This window comes from Heliangelus exortis, chromosome 7 (genome assembly GCF_036169615.1).
Source record: "Heliangelus exortis chromosome 7, bHelExo1.hap1, whole genome shotgun sequence".
In the NCBI taxonomy this organism is placed as follows: Eukaryota; Metazoa; Chordata; class Aves; order Apodiformes; family Trochilidae; genus Heliangelus; species Heliangelus exortis.
In genome coordinates this window covers 32,915,866-32,936,910 of record NC_092428.1, presented here as the reverse complement: position 1 = coordinate 32,936,910, position 21,045 = coordinate 32,915,866, and the positions used below count along the sequence as shown (strand labels likewise).

Here is a 21,045-nt window from a genome sequence, read left to right as displayed (position 1 = left end):
TTTCTTCTATTTGGAAGAAACAAGGGGGTGATGAAAGGTTTGGGTCACACATGCCAAGGAGACCCCGTTGAGCAAGCAGGGAGCATTTTCCAGAGCAGGCTCTAACCTGCATTATTTATTCCTCCCTTACAGTGGGACACAGTGATCTCTGAGCCAGAAAATCAAGTCAACAGACTAAAATGTAAAGCAGAAACAATAAGGATTTAATTTTAACAACTGCAAAACTGGAGTTTGTTTGCCTTTTTTTTATATCTAAGTGCAACTGCCCATCTGTCTCTCAGCATCACAATCAGAACCACTACATCCTTCCTCCACTGAGCAAACCCTTTTTCTATCTTGCTGTGTTAAATTAGCTCCTGAATCCCTATAAGGCACCTAAATAACAGCTGGACTGTCAATGTTCTTTAGCCTCCCCCATTCATTTGTCATCTGCAGATTTCAAAAATCTTGGGAAAAGCTACTCCCTTCCAAGACAGTACTCCTGGGGAAGTGCTGGTGGTCTGCAGAACATCAGCACACACCATGCAAGAGCTCCACAGTGAGATGACATTAATGTCCTGACCAAATAAACCAGGTGCCCCTCTAAAATGCATTCCAAACCAGAAAAAACATCCTCAGAGCTTTGCTCTTAGATATCTTTACCATTAGATTTATCACTAGAAAAAAAAAAAAAAAAACTAACTCTGGTGATAGCCTCGTCTGTGAAAAATCCATTTTGAATTTAAATAACAGTATATATTGGCAATAATTCTCAATGCAATTAGATCAAAGGCATTGCTCAAACAAATGAGCCCTTCATATTGATCAGAGAAGAATCAAATTACCCCTGAAAACCTGCTTCTGAGGAGCAGATACAATGCAAATACAATGAGAATAAGCTAAATCCATATGCTATAAATAACAAGCACAAAACCTACCAGAGCTTAGATTCTGCAGGCAAATTAGGCAGAAAGAAATAACAGAGATAGGTAGATAATTATTATAATTGAATTTACAATTTCCATTAGAAAGTCAGATAAATTTAGTCCATGTTCATGTATATAATAAGCTACCAATGAATGCATTAAGTGGGACATGAGGAATCAGCATGACAAAACGTGCCAGGATGGAACTGGTGTGAATCCAGATCAAACCATCACTCCCTTTTATCCCAGCAAAGGAAGAAATTCAAGCTCACTCTCTCTCCCTTCAATATCACATTCAGAAAATCATTATTAGCCCTATGAACTCCATTTAGCTGGGCTTCCCCTTAGAAACTTTGAAGTACAGGACAGTTTCCCTTGGTTTTGTTGTTTTGTTTTTTTTTTTTTTTTTTAACATTTGTGGAGTTCATGTTTGCATTTCAGTGGTTAATTGTAGACAAGCTGAATCCTGAGGCACCTTTTTCCTTTCTGACATAAGGACAGAGATTGCTGGTCCACAGTCAGACCTATTTTGGGCAGAATCCTTGACTCACGGGTACCTCAGGGGAAGCAGAAACCTTATGTAAAAGGCACATCTGCAACACAGAAGCAATCTGTTCCTTCTGCTTCAAACATGAAATTGCTCCCATTTGTTTCCTCCTGATGCAGAAAAGAATCAGGTTTAAATACATTTGTCTCCATGCTCTTAGAGATATGAAATACACCATGCTGTACATGTTCAGGATGCAGCAGAGATCAATTAAAGAAGATGAAAAACATTCTTTTTTTCTTTTTTTTTTTGTACTCTGTGAAGAAGCAAAATAAGCTACAAGAATGTTTGTTTTTTTTTTTTTTCTCCAGCCAGAAAGTACTATTAAAACCCAACAAACACAAAACCAAAACAATACTTGATTCTCAAGAATGATCCCTGTGACACTGCAAGAGATTTCTTTCCCTGCCACTCTTTTTCTTTCTAATTAAATGGTCATGAATACAACAAGCTACAGAGATCCCATCCAAACCACTTCAGTGTGAAGAATTAACATGTCTAATTAGGTCAGAAGCAGAAGAAAAGAGATGTAAACAGGCTGGGAACTACACTCTAAATGCTTTCAAACACTGAGCTCTGAATTGCTCCTCACTTACATGGTGTTTTGCTTTTTTTTTTTTTTTTTTGCATGGGGCTGAGGAGTCACCTGGCAAGCAGCAACTTGCTTGGTTAATATATGCAACAACAAAAAAAAAACAAACCAAAAAACCCATCACCTAATGTGAAGTCTTGGAGGAACAACATTCCCATTCTGAAAAAGCAATAATGCACCAGCAGAGAGAGGAGAGCAACCCAACTCCACTAATTTGAACTCAATTATAGACAGCTTAAGCTAATTGGCTCTTTGACCCAGGGAGCAAAAGTTATGTGGGAAATCCTGCAGGTAAAATGACTGTTTCAGCTCTGTTGGTGTACTTTCTCTATTAGAATTTCATCTGATTTGGTGTCACAGCCATTAGCTGCCCTTGCTGGGGTGAGCTTGGAGAGGAGAAAGGAATTTCCAGAGTCCTTCTGCAGGGATGCCCCTCGTGTTCCCACCCCCAAGTGCTGAGCATCCATCCCCTCACTGGGCACTGGGAAAGAGCCCTCGGAATGGGCAACAGCAAACTGCATCCCAGGGGCAGAGTCCTCACAACAAGACCAACGTGGACATGTTGGAGAGGAACCCCAGCATTTGACAAAAATAATCAGAGACCCAGAGCACTGTGAGGAAACACTGAGAGAGTTGGGGTTGTTCAGCCTGGAGAAGAAAAGGCTCTGGGGAGCCCTTAGAGCATTTTCCAGTGCTTAAAAGGGGCCCATAAGAAGGATGGGAATGACCTTTTTAGCAGGGTCTGTAGTGATAGCAGAAGGGGTGATGGTTTTAGACTCAAAGGGAGATGCAGGCTCTCTCTATATAAGGAAGAAATTAATAAGGAAGACCCTGGCCCAGGCTGGCCAGAGAGGTGGGAGATGCCCCATCCCTGGAACCATTCCAGGTGAGGTTGGATGGGGCTCTGAGCATCCTGCTCTGGTTCAGATGTCCCTGCTCACTGCAGGGGGGCTGAAATACACGGCCTTTAAAGGCCCCAACCTGAACCATTCTGTGATTGTCCCCAGGGCTTTGGTTTGGCAGGACCCTGATGGAGGGATGCTCCCACGGGGGAGCCAGCAGCAGAGAAGGGGCAAAGCTGGACCAGACCAAGGTCTGCACCCCTCATGCTGGCAGAACTTAGCTCCTGGTGCTTGTCAAACAAATCAAAGCCCCACTAATGTCATTTTCCCTCTGTTACACCACATTTCTGCACGTGGAGGCTATCAGTATTTCAGACCATGCTGCCCAACTCCATTTCCAGAGGCACTGGCTTTCTGCTCTGCTCCATACATTAAGAGACCTCAAGAGTTATGAGCAACACCCTCAGAATTAGGTTTAGACTCCAGGCTGAAACTGTTTTATCTTCCTGAAGGCCTGGGCCCTCTGAGAACAAGAAATTAATGCATTGCCCACTGGCCAGAGCAGAAGCCACAGCTCCATCCCATGTGGATTTTATTTCTGAAATAAAATCAAGGGTGCTGCTGAGGGACACATCCTGGGATCCATATCTCAGGGTAGACAGCAGAAGAACCCATTTTAAATTAAAAATCCTATAGGAAGGGCTGGCAGCTCATTGATTTTAAGACTTATTAAAAAGCAACTGTGAGATTTTCAGAAAATCACTGCTTGGCCAGCACTTAACCCATCAAAGCCCAGCCCAGCCCAGCCAAGGTGGGAGGTGGGGAAACTTTGTGCTGGAGGAAGGGCTTGCAATGTCTCCCAGCCCCAGCTGGCAAAAGTAATGATCAGATGGCAAACAAACCCCATTTTTTTTTTTTCTTTTGGGAATTTTACATAAATGCATCATGGGATACCTTTGGTCATCCCATATTTTTTTTTAAATCTGGAGTATCAGACAGAAGAGATTTTTTTTCCATTTGCAAGCAACTGCAGCCAACAAAGTCAACTTTCTAATTGAATGTTAACAGCTTATTAATGCACTTTTTTTTCCCAATTCCACTTTTCCCAGCATCTCCACAGGACAATGCTGCTAACTACTGTCCTGCTGCTGCTCAGACAAGTCAAGGGGGGGGTAAGAACTGGGCCCCTGAACCAGCACCAAGGGTCCTGAGGAGGTGGCACCACGGTGCTCAGAGGCTTCCCCATCACCTGAGCTCTGAGGGAATCCAGGGGGGTGCTGCAGGAAGGTCCTGGGAAAGGAAGGGAAAAAACTCCTGAGAAAAAACTTCAGAGCAGGAAATATTGGAAACCCTAAAGCAGTGCTCCCTAATTACCTGCTGGCTCCAGAGCTTCAGCTGAAGCCTCTAAAGTCATTTATTGTTCACTGTGGTTTAACCTAAGGGAAAATGATCATCACTGCTGATCCCCTGGATTTTTCTTTCTGTGTCAACACCTCCATGACATCCAAATAACCACTCTGAGTGCAACAGACCCCAGAAAGCCAGAATATATGTGGACAAGACCATTCTGGTCCTCACATTCCAGCTTTAGCTTTTCCCTCCTTGCCAAGCCCTCCATCATCACTGGATTGATCCAGATCTTCTCCTCCAAACTATTACCTGATGCATAGTAAGTGGTATAGCTGATATTATAAATATAAGTGCTCCTTTGTCTATTTTTTTTGAGTTTCCCTTCTTGCTGGGAATACTAAGCAGGAAAGTTGATTTGTATGCAAGGGCATGGACCAACCCATAAAGAACAAGAAGTGCCTAGAGAAATCCCTTGATGCAATGATAATCGTTGCAGGGGTCATACTTTTTTTTTTTTTTTTTTTTTTTTTTTTATGTACCCATATATTATTAAGAAAATTTTTAGCAGAACAAATCATACAGTGAACAAAAATATATGGAAAGGTATCATGGTTAACAAGGAATAAGAGGACAATCAGAAAAGTGTAATTGGGTGATCACCTGGATAAAAGACTGAAGGTAGACCAAGTTAATAGTGGGTTCCAAATATCTAAGATTCCCTTCTCAGCCACTAAATGACCCTGCTGCCTGCAGTTTCAACTATTTCTTGACACATTTATCCCTGCATGCTTTTTGGTTCACTACGGTGCTGCTTTTGGTTTTCATAACTGACTGCAAGGCAGGCAGAGTGCACCAGGTAATAACTTCTCATCCAAGGAGATATTTCCACTTTAAAAGCTACTAAGATAATCTTATCTACAGGATTTTTTTACTGATCTTTCTTCACTGGGACAAAGCACGTGTAATTTAAAAAGATGATCAGTTTACTAGACAGAGCATTATAACATTATGAAGTATGTAGCTATTTGACCCATGAAACACAAGGCATTAAAAACTGCAGAGTCCAATTTAATCACAGCAGTAATGAGAATTTATCCATCTGATCTTTCAGCACTGCTCATTTTTCTATGTTCTTTAACAGCTCCCTTCCTACAAGCCTGATGAAATAAATCCACAGAGTGATTGTTACAAGACTGGAGGACAACCCTAAAACTAATTCTAAGAGTAATATCATAGAATCCTAGAATTGGCTGGGTTGGAAGGGACCTCAGAGCTCATCAAGTCCAACCCTTGCTCCACTCCCCCCGTGGTTCCCAGCCCATGGCACTGAGTGCCACATCCAGGCTCTTTTGAAATATCTCCAGGGATGGAGAATCCACCCCTTCCCTGGGCAGCCCATTCCAATGCCTGATCACCCTCTCCAGAAAGAAATTCTTTCTAATGTCCAACCTAAACCTCCCCTGGCACAACTTGAGACCTCTTGTGCCCTCTTGTCTTGCTGAGAGTTGCCTGGGAAAAGAGCCCAACCCCCCCCTGGCTCCAACCTCCTTTCAGGGAGTTGGAGAGAGTGATGAGGTCTCCCCTGAGCCTCCTCTTCTCCAGCCTCAACACCCCCAGCTCCCTCAGCCCTTCCTCACAGGACTTGTGCTGGATCCCTTCCCAGCCTCCTTGCTCTTCTCTGGACCTGCTCCAGCACCTCAATCTCCTTCCTGAGCTGAGGGGCCCAGAACTGGACACAGGACTCAAGCTGTGGCCTCCCCAGGGCTGAGCACAGGGGCAGAATCCCTTCCCTGGACCTGCTGGCCACGCTGTTCCTGAGCCAGCCCAGGATGCCATTGGCCTTCTTGGCCACCTGGGCACACTGCTGCCTCCTCTTCAGCTTCCTGGCAATCCAGACTCCCAGCTCCCTTTCTGCCACTCTGTGCCCAGCCTGGAGCTCCCCATGGGGTTGTTGTGGCCAAAGTGCAGGACCCAGCACTTGGAATGTTGAACCTCATCCCATTAATGTGTAGCTCTGTGACACAAGTGCTTTGGATTCACTTTTCAGACTTTGAAGGTAGAATCCCTCATCTTGGGAAGTTTATAGAAACACAATGCTGAGGGAAATGTTGATGGTGTTTGATTGCATGTCTATGGTACACTTAAACCCTGAGCTCCTTCCACACCTGGTGCTGAATAATGGAATTTAAAAAATAATAAGTAAAATATTCTAAGCAGTGAAGACCGTAAAGACAAAACAATATTAAGACCTGGATAAAACTTTGCAAAAAGCCAAGGGAAGCACAGTGCTACTATTTTTATGAACCTGACTTAACGATGTGGAAACCCTGCTCATGACAGCTACAGGAGCTGAGCAAGGTCACAGCTTCAGCAGTGAGGAGCTGGAACCTGAATCATCTTCAGAGCTGGGCTCCAACCTTCACAGCAGCAGGACAGGAAATATTCAGCATTTGCCCACTGAGTGGAAGCCTCTCCAAACAGCCTCGCAAGGATGGGAAAAAAAAACTTGAATAAAAATTCAAAGAGCTCTCACCGTATGTTTTATCATGTCAGTAATGTTTTCAGCTAAAAATCAAACTCATGGTAACAATCCTGAGCTCTCACCATGACCTCAAACTTCCAGGCTGTCATACAAAATGGATTTACTACTCTGGAGTTTGTACAGGGAGGAGTTCAAGAAATTTAAAACCTTATCTGAATTTCTCAGGTTTCTCCCTGAAGATGGACAGAACTCCTGGCAGCCCTCATGTACCTACTGTAATTTTCCACTTCTAGGTCTGTATTCAGGTCAAGTGGCTCCTGAGAAAGAAGCCAGGGAGCAGGTAAGAGCTTAGTTTATTTTGATGGAAATCATAGATGAAAAGGGTTCACAAAAAATGAAAATACTCTCTAGAACTATCCAGCCATGGGGAAGAACTATGGAAGAGGTGATGGGAACAGAGATTTTTTCAATATATGCATATACTGAGGACATTATTATGTTCTCACATTCTTAAAGTTAATTCTGTACCTGGGTTTTCCTCCCATTTAGCCTGAAATTAAAAAAAAAACTCCTCCAACACAGCTGCAATTCCAACCATGGGAAAAGCCAGGCTTGTGTTCTGCTGTGCTCTGAGATCAACAAAACTATTCCCAGGGTTAAACCTAAATTCTTGGCCTGATTCTGCTGAGATCCAAAATGCTTTCTCTGACCATGAAAATTACTGAAAAGCGAATTACTCAACAGAATTTCATCTGAATGTGGAATTTCAAAGAAACCCTGGAAGATAACCTCTTCAAACAACAAAATGAATCATTACTGCTGAGAATTTTTCCACCAAATAACAGCTTGGCAAAATTATACATTTCAAAGTGAAAGAAAAGAAAACCTCTTTAAACGTATTTTTTGCCTTCCAAAAGAAAATAAACAGCTCTTCTCAAAGGTGCTGCTTGAAAGAAAAGGGCCACATTATTTTTAAAAGCTTCCAAGATAGAGGAAACAAGGTTGAAAAGGTGTGTTTTCTTCTGAAAGCTGAAAGCCCTGTTGATGAGGAGGAGTTTTTCTGGGGGAACCTCTGGGACACCAGCAGCGACTGAACACTGACAGAAGGGCTCCCAGATGCCAGGCACATCTTTTATTTCCTTTGCTGAGACAGGATTGAAAGGTTATTAAATCTCATTTGCTGCTGAGACTGTATCCTGCCAGTTGAAGCAACCTTACCAAGAGGACTAAAACCAGTTTGCCTGCTCTTCCCCACCAGAATGAGTCCAACCTCTCTTCAACCTCCTGAGAGACAGAATCACAGAGTGATTTGGGTTGGAAAGGACCTCCAAAGGTCTTCCAGTCCAAGCCCTCTGCACCAAGCAGGGACATCCTCACCCAGATCAGGTTGTTCAGAGCCTCCTCAAGCCTCACCTTGAACATCTCCAGGGATGAGGCCTCAGCCATCATTCCCTTGCTCTCCAAAGGCTTGCTTGCAACTGCAGAAACCTCTGGATCTACTGCCATGTCCCTGAGCTATTGGAGAACAGGAAGCTATTGATTCATCACTGAAAACTGTAATTTGCACTTTTCATCCTTTCATTTGAGCTTTCAACTGTGCCCAGATACAGAACATTTTTCCAGCCTGGGATCTCAAACTTCCAGCGACTTCTGCATCAGACTGAAAAGTGGTGTTTGTCCTCCAGGACCTTACACCTCCCTGAGGGCCGTGCAAAGTACAAAAGCCACCAAAACTCTATAAATTATCATCTTCTTTGGGACTCACCCGTTGATGGGCAGGGGGGGAGGTGGTGGGGCTGATCAGGTCTTGGCTTTCCATGAGGTTCCCATAATCAGCCATGCTGCCTTTGAGAGGCAGAGGGGGAGGAACGTCGGGGATGTCGGAGCTGGACATCCCATTCAGCTCCAGATCTGTAAAAACCAACAAGGAGGAGTTAACCATTCCAACAACTGAACTCAATCCAAAGACCCAACCCAGTTCTTCTGCACATGTTGGGGCTGCTCTCACTGCCTCTGCCATCAGGGATTTTAAAGCAGAACAAATGAACCCCCCCAGCCCTGATGGGAAGGATCCACCGTGGAGTTGCACTGGGCTCATTCTTAGGACACACTCAAAATACATGAGCAATCCCCTCTCTTTGTTACTGAAACTACATTTTCCTCTGCCAAAATATTCAGAGCTTAGCAAACAATTTTCTCAGCTGTAAGCTCTGCATTTTCACCTTGTACATTAATACACAATAGAAGTGTGAGTGCACTAAGAAAATACAATTGAGCTAAGCTTTTATTTACTTTCTCCCACTAAAAGAAAAGCTTCTTGTTAATAAAATGCACAAATGAAAGCCTGTAATTACCTACATCTCTCTCCAAAAATTCCAAACTGCAGGTAAGTGTAATAGATGAGCAGTCATTAATTGCTGAGTAAATAAAATCAAAGAGAAAGTACAACACATTCACTATTACTATTTGCTGGGCAGAAAGTTGCCTTTTCTTAGGAGATAAATCCTAGCAGGTACATGCTGGAGAGGTGAATAACCTGAGGGATAATAAAGTTTACTGAGGTCTTAGTGATACATAGGTTTTTGTGCAGAAATCCACCCATGGTGTATTGCAGGGTAATTCAGTCATTTTAACACAGGCAAAACCCACTGTCAGCTCTCCCAGATAAAAAACTTCACTTCTTTTTGAGAAATTAGGGCAATGTTTTCATTCAGGAAAGGGAAAAAAAAGTTATTTGTATTTAACTGGGGTGATGAGACAAATGGAGGAGCTGCTCATGCAGATCTTTTTACTGCCAGGTCCCTACTGATACCTTACAACAAGTGTCCTTTTATTCTTCTCTAAAATGGGCTCTCACTAACACAGTTTAACAGGAAGCTATTGATTCATCACTGAAAATTGTAATTTTCACTCTTTTTCCTTTTATTTGAACTTTCAACTGTGCCCAGATAAAGAACATTTTCCAGCCTGGGACTTCAAACTTTCAGTGACTTCATCAGACTGAAAAGTGGTGTTTGTCCTCTAGGACCTGAATTTCTCAGCAGTTTCTCCATGGCTCCTGTTTTTCATCCTTCCTTGTCTACACATGTGGGATTTCTCCACTCCCCAAACATTCATAATACTTTGCTTCAGAGAGGAAAACCTTCTTCTGGTATTTACAGCTAACAAAAATTTTAGGTCTCACAATACACAGTCCTTGGCTGGAAACCAAAAAATGAGTACAATTCCCACTACTACTCAAACATAAAGCAAAATTAACTGCCCTGAACACTTCATCTTTGCACCTCACATGACATTAAAGCATCCACCAACTTCATCTAAGCTATTAAATGTAGGGTAGCAGGTGCTGCCAAGGAGATGGTAAGACAAATGTTTTTAGGAGTTACCTCAAGCCTTGGTTTAAGGCTGACACTTGGAAGAGCCATGGAAAGGCAGGTGAGCAACATTTTCAGTCGAGCTGAAACAATCCTCCTTTGACATCTGCAATGCTCTCAACAGCCTGGATGGCTCCCATCCAGGTGAATTGTTCACCATTAAAAACATATTTACATTCAGCCTGGCAAACTGTTCAGGAGCAGTAACCACCCTGGGTAATGAAAGGAATTCTTTGCCCTGCCTAAGTAATCCCTCAGTGAAATCCAGGAGTCATTGACCCTACTGCAGGAGCAGGTATTGAGCACAAACTCCACTCATTTTCAGTCTTGCTTCAAGAAGATCTCTCTGCTCCAGATCTATTCAGCTTTTCCTGCTCAGTTCACCTGGAATGTATTTCACTAAGTCTGTACAAACAGTTGCTCAACATTTCAAGTTTGCTGTCATTATTCAAGGTGTTACATCAGGCCAGTATGCTCTGAATATTTTTTCTATACTGGACACGTGCCACTGAGAACACTGTTGAGCTGGCAAGAGATCAGTCAGATGACTTTTTTTTTTTTTTTTCATCTTAACCTAATGACCAAATTTTACACTCCATTCTCCTAAACTGCCAGCTAACAAGCAAGCAGTATTGCTCAGCAACCCATTACCTGCTTTTAGCCAATTTCTGCACTGAACTAACTGCTCTGTCCTTGGAATTCCTGAAATATTTATCACTGTAATTCCTCAAATGATGATGGGCAAGTCGCATGGATTTTGCAGTGAGCTGAACCTGTTCCCTTAACACCCATAAATCTCCAGCACATAAAGATACTATCAGAAAAAAAATGATAGTTTCAGATAATTTTCAAAGACAAGACATAAGTTAGTTTTATAAAACGTATACATGAAGAAATAATCTAATTCAAATGAGATTTTTTGCAGGAGTACATAGACTCTGCTTCTCTGTACTTCCAGATTTTAGCATACTGGTGGGTTTTGGCTATCAAAGCTGTACAGAAAGGAGAGTTCACAGTTATCAAAAGACTTGTTCTGGGTGTCTGACTGTGCCAACACTGCATTGATTTGCACTTGCTTATTCCTCTGCCACGTGTTTGCAACCAACAGCTTTAAATCATTAAACAAAGCAACACATCCACAATTCTGTTGCTGCAGGTTTGTAGGAGAAACAGTATATGAAAAATAGAGCTACAGCTGGCAACAAGAACTTTCAAAAGCACCTTTTAAGTACCAAAAAACCAAAAGTAAAATTAAGTGGCTGGTCAAACAAGACTTTTTGTTCTTTGATTCTCTTTATTAACACTGAACCCCTGGCTGCTGTACCAGTGTTTGGGTACAGATTTTTCTGTGTGCTTCTCATGTGCAACAGGAAACTGAAAATAGTTGCTGGTCCATGGCACTACAGAAGCAATGGGTGTTGTGTTACACCCAGTTCTGCAACAGGGGTTCCTGAAGAAGGAGGCAACGTGATTTTTTACAGAAAAAGTAACTGATAGATGTCAATGCCAAAAAGTGTAGCAAAAAGACTGACTTTCTCCCCCCCCTCTGGCTTGTACTCACTGCACACTTCTTAAAAGAAGTTTTAAATTGCAAGTTTGCATTGAAAAGTATTTTTTCAGCCTTTATGCTCCAAAATACCCTAAATCCAATATGGAATCAAGCGCAACATTAATTTTTGACAGTTACCCTATACCTAAGTAATTGTTGATGCTTACTTGAAAAGGAAAAGAAACTTTTTCACTGTGACAATTTTCCTTGCTTTTGCAAAAATGCTGAAAGCACATCTGCTGGCAAAGCCAAGGAACATGATGTAAAGAGGGAAATCCCCCTTCCTGCACCCAACCCCACAGCGATGAACTCGAAGAACTCAAACCAGGGCGTCAGGCAATGCTCAGGAACCCCATCTCCACACCAGAAGCTATTCTGCATAAAATATTCCAAGGAAATGAAAAACAGGATGACAATGAAAGGACTTACTGGACTGTATGCTGAAAGAAAGTTTTGTCCGTGGAGTTATGGGGGGTGGAGTCACTTGGGAGCTGGGAGGTGATGGGGAGACGGAGAAACGTCTTTCACTGGAGATGACACTGATCACTTGGCTTTTTGGTCTCTGGGGTCTCAGAGGGCTGATCTGCACAGGGACAAAACCAGTCACAATCCCAGTTATTCCACTGCACCATGGTGCAAGGACAAGCAGACCCTGGCCTGTCCCACCGTGGCCGTTCAAGGGGAGACAGCCAAGGAACAGACGCTGTGATGGAGCCATTGGGACTGCTGCCTTTCCCAGCACAGGGCACTGATACCAAACAATATTTCTGCTTTAATGCTGTATTTTCAAACGTTCTTCACTGCTCTCCAGGCATCCCAATGAGACTTAATTCATGCTCCTTCCCATAGCCTGGTGTGTTCTTCTGGGAAGCAACCAAACAGCTCCCCAGACTGGTGCCTGATACCAGCTGGATCCTTAGATAAATGCCAGGCTGGATCCTTACACCAGGTCATACAGCATTCCCAATCCTCCTTCTTCCTTCTTTTCCTTCCCTTTTACTTTTTTAATTGTTTGCATGGTCAAGCTCTCTCCTGAGGAAGACACCATCTGCCCAGAAACCCTTTCTTGATGGTGCATGTTTTTTTGTGCTTCTATTTAATTCACTGAAATGTCTATTATTTTCCTCTGGCTGCTTCTTAGACTACTTAAATTTCCCACCAGAAACCCTGAAATTATACTTGGAACCTGATGGCCAACTAGTGCCTTTGTTAAGGCAACTATTTTTACTGAGATTAACTCTGAGCTCTACTGTTTGTAACCCACCAGCCCCCACATTTCCAGTAGCAGCAGTGAAGAAAGGAATTTTTTATTTCCAGATCACAGAAAATGGAGCAACAGCCTGAAGTGAAGAGGGGAAGAACAGCCAAGGTGCTGCATTAGGAGGAAACAGAAAATGCCAGCAGCTATTCAGGCTTTTTTTAAGAATTTTGTCATTTCATAATGTGGGTTTTTTGGGGTGGTTTTCTTTTTTTTTTTTTTTTAGAAGCACGTTGTGAATGAGAATGCTAAGATGAGCTATGAGTGCTTGCTTTTATTGCCAGAAAGCAAAGGTTTGCCTAAGAGGCTGTGTCTCTGAGACCCTTCTACAAGAAATGAATGACCATAAAATATGGTTTTTTTTTTTTTGATAGTACATCAAGACAAGACCTCAGGGTAACCTTTCAGAAATTTCCCTGATACTAAAATTCAAGTCCCGAAAACTCCAAAAGGTTTTTTTCTTTCAAGATTTTTTAAAGTGTATTTTTAGTAGATTGCATAAGCACAGTAATCACTTTTCTCAGAGGCTTATAATTATGAAAAAGCAACTACAGAAAATACACAAATTGATTAGGAAAGCTGAGATACCAGAATCAAGAGAAAAAACACCAATTAGAATCAAGTTCCCAAGTTAACCTGGTGTGTAGCTACTTATATCAAATAAATTTTAACTTCTTCTATGACTGACAAGCTTGGTCTTCTGAAAGTTTCATATAAATCACATTTCTACTTGAGAATATGAACTCTGGAGAACACGAATCCATAATGAACCCAGTGGTAATTTTTTGGGGTCCTAATGAAAGCAAGATCAATAGTGAGTGATGTTACCTGCCAGAAAATCAATAAAATGTACAGCCTCTAATTCTGATTTCTAACACAAGCTCATGAGTGGTCTGTTAACTGCCTGGCTTCAGTGTTGGGTTTGCTATCAGCTCATGGAATCAAAGAACTAACAACAAGAATTTATGTTGAGGAAGTTTATGTGATAATTAAAAGAAGATATAAATCTCAACTATAAAGACATTACTGATCATCTTCAGATACCAAAGTGCTTAATTTATCTTCTGATAAGATCATAGCACTACAAGATCTCCATAATTAGGGCTTGGGTTTTGATCAGTCAATAAATGCATTATGAGTGCAGTGAAATTTGAAAAAAAAAAAAAAAAGTATTTAAACCAGAATGACAGAGTGGCCTCTGGAAGGCTCCTGTTGCAAGAAAATGCAAGAGCTCCAGGAAATAATCCTGCAGTTTTTATAATCTTCCCACATTTCTCTGTGAAGATTCATTTGACTGGAAACAAAGAAGACCTATGGAAGAAAATCCATCTCAGTGATGGAAAACATTTCATTAGACATTAGAAAAGCAGAGGAGAGGCTCTGCAGAGATGGGAATGGCAACTGAGATGGGCACCATGCCTGCTGCCTCTCACCTGACACTCTCTGGGCTTGCAATTAGGTTGCAGAAACCAATTATTAGTGAAAAACCCAGGATCCAGAAGAGATTCAAATGTCCAACAGTGATGCATCCTTCCCACACAAAAGCAATTTCAAACATGCACACAGTGCATCCCAATAAAGTAGGATCATGGGAAAGCTGGATTCTTACCCACAAAAGGTAACAATCCCCCCGTTTTTAAAATCTTTAATAGGGGACACATACCCCCAAAGTGTAAAAATTTCAACAGAAGAGAGATTTTATCTTTAAACTGCTTGCAGAATTCCTGTGGCAGCAGTGGGGATTGTACAACCATTCCAGTAAACTCATCTCCCAGTCTGATTGCTCTGTTTCACCTACAAAAGAAGAGGAACCACACCAAGACCAAGCATTAAAAATTGACTTGGTCATTCTGGACCTCATCAAGTTCCTGTTACTGAAAACTGAGATTTTTTTTCCCTCACCAGTAAACTCCTTTTCATATTATTGATTGGTGGATTTCAAGAGGCTCAAAGTAACTGTAGGTAACTAGTTCTGACATTTAATTTCCCTCTCTCTCTCCAATTAGGGGAAAATTAGTCAGACCAGTCACCCACTGAAAGCTTTTGACTGGGAAGAGTGAAAAATTTGAGTCAATTCATGTCAGGCTTTGCTCATCTTTGCTTTAGAGAAGACAAATGGGAATATGCCCTGAAGGGTGGTCATGTCCACCTTTCCAGCCAGGATTTCCATTTTTCCAGTCATAATCAATCTTCTCCAATGCCCAAGACCTCTCAGAGATGACCTTGCAGTGAGATCAAGGAGCATCCTTGGACACCTCCCATCTGATCTCATGAATCCATGGAAGTCCAACTGAATGAGATCCTTGGAAATATTCTCTTCCACTCTGGCTCATCTCTCAAACTCTGCTATTTTTTTGGGGATGTGAGAGATACGAGTTCCAGGTTTTGCCACTGTGATGTTCAGGCTCAGTCACAATATGACTGCTGCACTTTGGGGGTCACTGCACAGGGAACATGAGGCATAAGGAAACCTATGAAAAATAATTTTCAGTCTGAAAACACTTTAATGCTCATCTGTTTGGCTTTGGAAGGAGTAATCTCCCTTTAAACAACCCAGGGCTGATCCAAAATTTACTCAAGTCAATGGAAAAACTCACTGGCTTCAAAGGAAAAGGTGGAGATGTATAAAAGGGTTTTTTATTTTTTTTTTTGCCGAGTTAATACTGGGCCTGTGGCCACAACAGATAGGAAAACTGATCTTCCAAGCTGTCAAAAGAGAGATTAGCTCATCTCTGGGTGGAAAAGGGGAAGCAAATCCAGAAAACAGAGGAACTATGGCTAAATAGCTACAAATCCCAAACCGAAAGCCTTAAAGGACTTAAAGATCAGAGAGAAAGCATTTTGAAAGCCCAATGTAAATGACACAGCCACCGACCAAAGCCCAAACTGAGTCAAAAGTTGGCTCTACAAGTACTTGTGCAGAGCATGAAAAGAACATTCCATTTCTTTCTGAAGGGCAAGTTTTACACCGTTGGCCTCAAACCAGGTGTCTGGGCAGAGATTTGGAGGCTACAGTCAGTTCATGCACTCCCTGCCCCAGCTTAAATCCACTTTGCTTTTAATCTCAGACCTAAAACTTCTCAAGTTACCTAAGCCTTTAGGAGACTTTCAGTGAATTAAATCCACACCAAGAAGAGAGGGCTTAAGAGAGAGATGCCCTGTAGTTCATATTCCTACACACAGCCACCAAGAACTGCTTAAAATTTTCTGCTCAAAATAGCCTTTTCGAGAGCACCTAACTCCTGTGCACGGGATGACCTTGTAACATTTCTACCAAAAAAGTGTCTTGCAGGAGCCAGCTGAAATATGAGAAAACCCATCATGATCTACTGGGACCCATACATTCAAAATGCTGCTAAAATGGAAGCATTTATTTTACTCAGGATATGCCATCTGTTCCTTTCATCAAACAGTCATATAGAGCTTTTGCTTGAAGATTTTCATATGAGATATGATGGGGTTTTTTTTAACACTGTAAATAAAACCTCTCTTTTTGCTTCATTATCACATATATCAACATCGCAGTGTATTCCCTTAGAGTTATTTTTGGCCTAAAGATAAACTAAATCATAAAAATCAACATTTTTATTTAAAAAAAGAAAGAACACAGCTCAGAATTAGATAAAGCATTACTTGCTAATAAAGTTACCGTTTCTGAAAGGATCACTGCTTCAGACTGCTGCAGAGAAATATCAGTAGATTTAAATTCTTTATCAAATATCTCTTGATGCTTGCTGTTTCTCTTCTCCTTCTTCTTTTCCTTCTTATCTTTATCTAGGTCATCCTTGTCCAATTTATCTTGAGACCTAGAATGCATCTTTTTTGGCAGGAGGGGCTCCAGCACAAACCTAAAGGAAATTGTTGTTGCCGAGATCAATAAAACACTATTTTCAAACCACCTCATTTTCATTTACATATTTCCCAAAGTCTCACATGAGTTAACGATGCTTTGCTAATCCAGGAAAACTCATTAGAGAGAGAAGGAGGGAGCAGGAGGTCATCACAACCATAATTTTCTTATAGTAAAGCAGAGTGCAGCCCTGCTGAAGAACCAGCACCGCCGGTCCCACTGCTCAGTAGGAAATTTACTGGGGTAGAGCTACACAAATCCTGAGTTTCACTCTCTGTGGTTTACATAAAAATGAGTTTCTCCCTCAGCACTCCCACTCTGTGCTGGGGAGGGCAGCAGGAGTGCCAGCAGATGCCTGGGAATTCTGGTGAAGAGCAGCACTACAGGAGTGCAGGGGACTGAGCAATGAATTCATCACACAACCCAACCCCAGACTGGTTTGGGTTGGGAGGGACCTCAAAGGTTCCCTGCTGTGGGCATGGAAACCTCCCAGCAGCCCAGCTTGCTCCAAGCCCCATCCAACTTGGCCTTGAGGTGCTATCAACAAAGAGGCTGAGGCAGGCAGAGGAAAAAAATCAGTGTTTTTCTTCCAAGAGGAACTCCCAGTGATGGCTGCCCTGGGGGGAGAGCTGGCCTCAAGTTCTAGCAAGACAACTTGTGTGGAGGAATTAGTCAAAACTCATCATCACTGCTGTCCCACATCTACAGCAACATGACTCAGATACCTTAGAGAGAATAATGAGAGCTGAATGGCACACACACCCTGTCTGCAGTCCTTCCCTACAGGTACATAAACTGTTTGTAATCAAGGGAAGCATCATGTTGGTCCTTACGTGCTGTGTTTAATTGAACTTGATGCTTTTACTCTCTAGTCAGGTAGGAACTCCCTCTGAAGCTGCACAAATGTTTCTAGCACATCTCTGTAAGTTAGAAGCCCTTCAGGAGGCTTGCAAAAGAACAGCTGCCTTGGACAAATATTGAGTTTCTGGATTATGGGAATGCTTGGGGGGAGGAAGAGGGAGAAGGGACTTCTGAGGCTGCACGGAAAAGCCCCAGAAAGAAAACAGATTATTTTGTTCTTTTGAGGGATGTGGCTGTGAGCTGGGGCTTATCAGCAGAATTCCCAGTTCTCATGTGAAATATCTTGATAAGTCTTGAAGTACAATCTTGCCCTAAGCAGCTTTTCCTCTGGCAGCAGAAGTGAGAAGAAATGATTGAGCAGTCAGCTAATCCCTTCCTTCTCCCAAGCTCCACCTGTTAACCACGACAGGGTTGGCTGAACACTCCTCTCATCCCTGACTCTGCACTTCTGAACTATCCCACTTGCAGTGGTTTAAAAGGAGATAATCTATCTCCTGGTTCTTTGGGCTTTCTTTGTTTGAATTATTTGTGTAACTTTGCTTTAAAGAGAGTCTTATTATTTATCTTGGTTATTAAAAAAAAAAAAAAAAAGAAAAAAGAAAAAGGGATGTATTTTGAGTTAAATGTCTACATAACTTGGGGTTTTTTTAACCAATATGAGGCTGTCAGTTAAAAGCACCATCCCTACCTCACACCACTGGTGTCACCTTGATTTTTGTGGGGTATTATGATGAACCAAATCTGGAATAAAATGCACTGGGAGAAGACTCAACCAAAAAAAAACCAAACCAAACAACCCCAGAGTGAAACCAAACAGGAGGAGTCGGTGGCTCCGAGAGCAGCAACACCGTGACAACAACAACACCTGGACCAGTTTGATGGCAATCCTTAAAAGTCCTGTTTTCCAGAGGGAAGCTCTGGTTGAGTGTTTCTTACATACCCATCCGAGCCAGGGCGAGAGGGGGTACTGTCAGAGGAGATGGAGGACACTGATGCCACGGAGAGGGGTCTGGAGGATGAAGGCATGGTGAAGGATCTCACCATGGAGCGGGGCCGGCTGCCACGTCTCTCATCCAGACTTGAGAGCTGCAATAAAGGAACACCAGGGATCCTTAAATTACCATCTGGCTGACATCTGGCTACAAGGCAAAAAAAAAAAAAATAAACCCCCCAAAAAAATTTTAAAAAAAAAAAAAAAAAAAAAAAAGCAAGCAGAAAGGTTCTGTGGCTTTTCTTCCATGCGGGATTTTTATGATTTAATTATGCAGCACGTTTAACAGCAAAGAAAAGGATTCTGAAGAAAATCCATTTAAAGGACTAAGAGGAAATATGGATAATTTTAAACATATTTCATGAATTCATTTGCTTCAATGGAATGCATATGCTTTTTTTTTTTTTTTACATCTGGCCTTTAAAAAGGCTTTTTACAAAAGTAGGTTTTCTTTTTTAACACATCTCTGAAATTTGAAGTGACTGCTCTGTCAGTAAAATTAAATGAAATGCAGCTTTAAAAAAAAAACAAAAAACCAAAAAAACAAACGAAAAAAAAACCAAACCAAACATTACGAGAAACTTTGTCTAGAGAGCCAATTTGCAGAGTGACATCTGGGTTAAGAAAATACATTAAAGATTTTTTTTATTTCAGAGTTCTGAATATTTATACAAGCCTTGTTAGTCATTAATAACTGATAAATGCAGAAAATAATTGAACTCTTTCAGTCAACAAATAAGAATCTCACACTATTTAATTACAGGTATATTTTCCACCCTGTTATCTACTGGTGAATTGGCCTTGTACAAGGAAGACAGAAGGGATAAAACTCCATCAATCCTGACAATTCTTACTGGTGGGCAGAGGGAAATTAGGGAGATAACGTTACCTGTCTATGACTTCCCAGTCCTCTCCCCATGATGTACGTATATTATTGAAATGACTGACATGCAAGTATCATAAATACCAATTATTCCTCTTCTCCTTGGGCATAAATCACTATTTGAACTTTTCCTACATCTATTAGTAAGATGGGATGTCAAGGACTACCAACAGAACATCACTGAGAAGGGTACCATAAATGCTGCCACGTTCCTTGTAAGATCTCAGTGTTCCCATTAAAAAACAAAACTTACTGCTATAGACAGAGCAATCAATCTCTGAAGGTCTGTCATAAAACACAGGATGTGGCACTGCCATGTGATATTCCACTGAGGTTTTGCACACTCAGAAAACCACCTGGTTTTGCTGCCCTTTTGCTTCCTCGCTGCCTCTTTAATCCAGGATGCTCCACACCTCACTGAAGCTCTGTCCCTCACCACTCTCAGGATAAACCTTTGGGGCATTTTCCAGAGATAATTTGGAACCAAATTCTCACTCTGTTTATATTGATGGGATTGGCATCCCATCCCTAAACCCTGTGGCACATACCTATTAATGACCAAAATCCCAACTGGATGAATAAAGTGCAAGGTTTAGGCTGTTCAGGCCAATCTTGGTTGCTTCCTTCTTTCTAGAACCAGTTTAGTGATTGCTGCTCACTTAGAGGCAGAAGTAAAACTGGAGAACTTGTAAGTGTGACCAATTTCTTTTCTTCTTGTTTCTCAGGCTCTGATTTCTTCATTTATTGAGGATGACATCGTGGCAGAGCTCCTGCCTGATAATCCTGCCTTGGAAGGTTTCAGGATGGGAAAGCAGATGAAGAGGACACCATTTTCCCCATGAGCTCCCCTCCACACAGCAAAACAGGGGACCCAAAAATTTTCTGGCACTTCTGATGTGCCCAGAACAAGCTGCTGCCACCACAGAATCCTTCAGGGCCCCCTCCTGCCCAGGGTTCCTGGACTGGCCCCAGCCAAGGAGCTGAATGCAGGTGACCCTGGCACCTCTGTGTTTGATGTTTTCTCCTGGTAAATATTTGTGCATTATTTTCTGGAGCAGTGAGAAGACACAGAGCACATCTGGGTCTGACAGACTGCTGTTCTTTTACAAACAAACCTAAAAATTACAGTGTATTTATACCAGCACTGTCAGGACACCCAGTAATGAGAGATAAAGCTCATCCCAGCAGCCTTTCAGACATTGTTAGGACATCAGCTCTTCAGAGCCAGTCTTAGAGCAGCCCCAACCACTTGCATCTCAGGATTTTAAATAATTTTAAAACCCAATTCATATAATAGCACCCAATCCATGTGGGTTTGGGCTGAATTGTCAATTACCTTCTCAATTATGAAGCTTTATGCTGGCTTTTGGCCTCTCTCCCCAATGGGTAAGGCTGGAATGAAAAGCAGAACAAAACCCCACTGGAAACACCACCAAAATTCTTGGCTGCACCGTAAAGATGAAGCAGGAACTGAAAATAGCTTGTTGGAACGAGCCAAGCATGAACTCCAGCACCAGTAAATCTCATTAAGGAGCAGCTATCTTGTTACTGCCTGCCTGCA

At 42.0% G+C, this 21,045-nt stretch overlaps 1 protein-coding gene across 2 annotated transcripts in view; it reads right to left on the bottom strand.

Annotated features, from left to right (window-relative positions):
• The window catches only part of DOCK1 (dedicator of cytokinesis 1), a 277,133-nt gene that overhangs the window by 2,418 nt on the left and 253,670 nt on the right, over window positions 1-21,045 (bottom strand). For both annotated transcript variants that reach the window (XM_071749684.1, XM_071749683.1), the window contains exons 48-51: window positions 18,551-18,696; window positions 16,549-16,747; window positions 12,071-12,224; window positions 8,484-8,629 (exon numbers count right to left, since the gene is read on the bottom strand). In XM_071749684.1, coding sequence (XP_071605785.1) covers window positions 8,484-8,629; window positions 12,071-12,224; window positions 16,549-16,747; window positions 18,551-18,696 — 645 coding nt within the window. The remainder of the gene's footprint in view (window positions 1-8,483; window positions 8,630-12,070; window positions 12,225-16,548; window positions 16,748-18,550; window positions 18,697-21,045) is intronic.